Raw genomic sequence first — 2,362 nt, forward strand, 5'->3', positions numbered from 1 at the left:
AACGTTATACAAATTTAAGGGAGTTCAATTGATTGCAATTGTGTGAGTGTCCCAGGGATGGCAGTGAACTGGCTTATGGGTCCAGGGGCCAAGGAAGCAATCAAACTGTTAGACTGCCTGAGGTGAGCACCAATCAGTGGTAGGCAATGACTGCTGCTCAACAGAGTGTTCTTGGTTTCTTGGCCCCTGGGAGACACAAAGCCTAGCACCTGGATCAGGGCTGGGAAAGTCACTGGGGAAGTTACAGAAAGAATCACAGGGATCAAAGAAGAGGAATGAGGAGGCATACAAAGCAGGGGAAATTACAAACATTGCACACAAGAATAGATACCCATTAGAAGAAGGGAAGTGAATTGGTAGTGCAGATGGAGGCAGGGGTTGGGGGAGGAGATGGCACAGCAGCAGAGACAGGTTACTTTCTCAAATCAGCCCCCTTGCTGGCTCCTCTCTTCCTACAGATAGTGGTGTGTGTGTGTGTGTGTGTGTGTGTGTGTGTGTGTGTGTGTGTGTGTATAGGAAGAGAGGGCAGGGAGAAAAATATCAAATAGTCTGACTATAAGACTTAAGGATGAGGACCCTCCTTCTGCTATACTGTTGCTCTGTGCATTCTAGGACTGAGCCTGAGCTGGGCCCCTTAGCACCACAAATGGAACCATAACCTCCTGGGGAAAACAGCTGTAAACACAAATGAGAGATAGCTTATCTGCTCAAATGTGGGCACTCTGAACATCATGGATACTCTTTGAAGAATAGAGAGGTGAGCTGTTACTTGAGAAGTGCTGTTGAGAAGATTGAGTGAAGGGGCCAACAGAAGGAGGACCAGCAGAGACAAACTCTCCTCAGGCTTGCTGCTGTTGCTATTGTCTCTCAACTCCCTTGGCAAAGGGGCTTAGGACCTCATGGGGAACTGAGGTGGTTGCTGGAGCCTACAGGTTAAGGCAAATCAGCCAGTAGAGTACATTAAAGAAGAAGAATGTAATGGGGAAAAGCACCCGCGAATAATTATCTAGGCGATAAACATGGATGCAGATGCGGCCCCTCTGCCAGCTGCCTCCCTCACAACCAGGAGCCATGCAGAAATACTTCCTGAGAACCCTGAAGCACACATAGCTTCTGCCACACCGCCTCCAGGGACACTGAGGTCTTCTTGATCTTGGAGACCACTGATACCCCTCTTCAGCATTTTCCTCATAGGTGACAATCTCACACACAAACACTTCCTGCTGCTGGCGTGCACGGGCACGAGCACGAGCGCGGGTGCGTGCACGAGCACGAGTACGCGCATTAGCACGGCTATTGGTTGGAAGCTGAAATAGAAAAAAGGAAAGAGAAATGGTAAAGGAAATATGAGTCAAGAGGAAAGGTTGCCTAGAATTTCCTAGAAACTACACTTTCCACACCAGTTCTAGGTCCTCTGGGATTCCCACCATCACACCAGGTTTATTTCCTCTATAACTCCAGGGAACCTCTTATAACTTGGAAAGTTAGCCACCCACGTGCCATAACCCTCTTATCTTCAGTCTACAGTTTTGCTTCCCATACCAACACCTGGTACTTACTTGGTAGAACTTTAGAGAAGCCTGTCGTTTAATATTATTGTAGGTCAGGAAGTTGAGCACAGCAAACTCTAGCAGAGTGCAGAAGCACAAGACGAAACAAATTGCAATATAGAAGTCCAAAGCTGTGAGATAGGAGGCACGAGGGAAATTCTTACAGGATAAGGTACCCAGCGTGGCCATGGTGAGCACAGAGCTGACCCCTATAAGAACAAAGAGTGAAGATGGGCTAAGCTCCTGACAATGCTGTAGGACAACAGGAGAAGGCAAATACTTCCCTTGGTCAATGTTAATTTAGGACATATGCCCATGTTTAAGATCGCCATACTTTCTTACCTACAGAGGCCCTGGCAGCAGCAGCTTCTATCTTGATCCAGAAGGAGACCCAGGAGAGCATTGTGGTGACAGAAGAAGGAACATAGTTTTGAAAGACAATGAAGCCAAACCGCCTGCTTACATTGAAGAAGAATGTCATGACCATGAAGTCACCTGAAAGACATCAAATATACCTCTGCATTGCAGTACTGGCCTGATGTCCAGCATGGCACATATATCATGGATCCCACTGCCCCAGCTCATGGAAAACCCTTCTAGAGTTCTAGAATGAAGGCACACTACTTCAGTGTAGCTCAGTAGAAGCTCAGAGAGGAGATTTACTGTAAGACCCATGGCCAGTTTAGAGATAAGCCAACAGCCAGGCATGGTGGCACACACCTTTAATCCCAGCACTCGGGAGGCAGAGGCAGGCAGATTTCTGAGTTCGAGGCCAGCCTGGTCTACTGAGTGAGTTCCAGGACAGCCAGGGC

The 2,362-nt window shown here is 47.9% G+C and overlaps 1 protein-coding gene across 1 annotated transcript in view; it reads right to left on the bottom strand.

Moving 5' to 3' along the window:
• Positions 1-518: 518 nt before the first annotated feature.
• The window catches only part of Gabre (gamma-aminobutyric acid type A receptor epsilon subunit), a 17,601-nt gene continuing 15,757 nt past the window's right edge, over positions 519-2,362 (bottom strand). The window contains exons 8-10 of the mRNA XM_021188754.2: positions 1,893-2,045; positions 1,560-1,759; positions 519-1,307 (exon numbers count right to left, since the gene is read on the bottom strand). Coding sequence (XP_021044413.1) covers positions 927-1,307; positions 1,560-1,759; positions 1,893-2,045 — 734 coding nt within the window. The 3' untranslated portion in view covers positions 519-926. The remainder of the gene's footprint in view (positions 1,308-1,559; positions 1,760-1,892; positions 2,046-2,362) is intronic.

The sequence above is a fragment of the Mus pahari genome, chromosome X, assembly GCF_900095145.1.
Source record: "Mus pahari chromosome X, PAHARI_EIJ_v1.1, whole genome shotgun sequence".
NCBI lineage: Eukaryota > Metazoa > Chordata > Mammalia > Rodentia > Muridae > Mus > Mus pahari.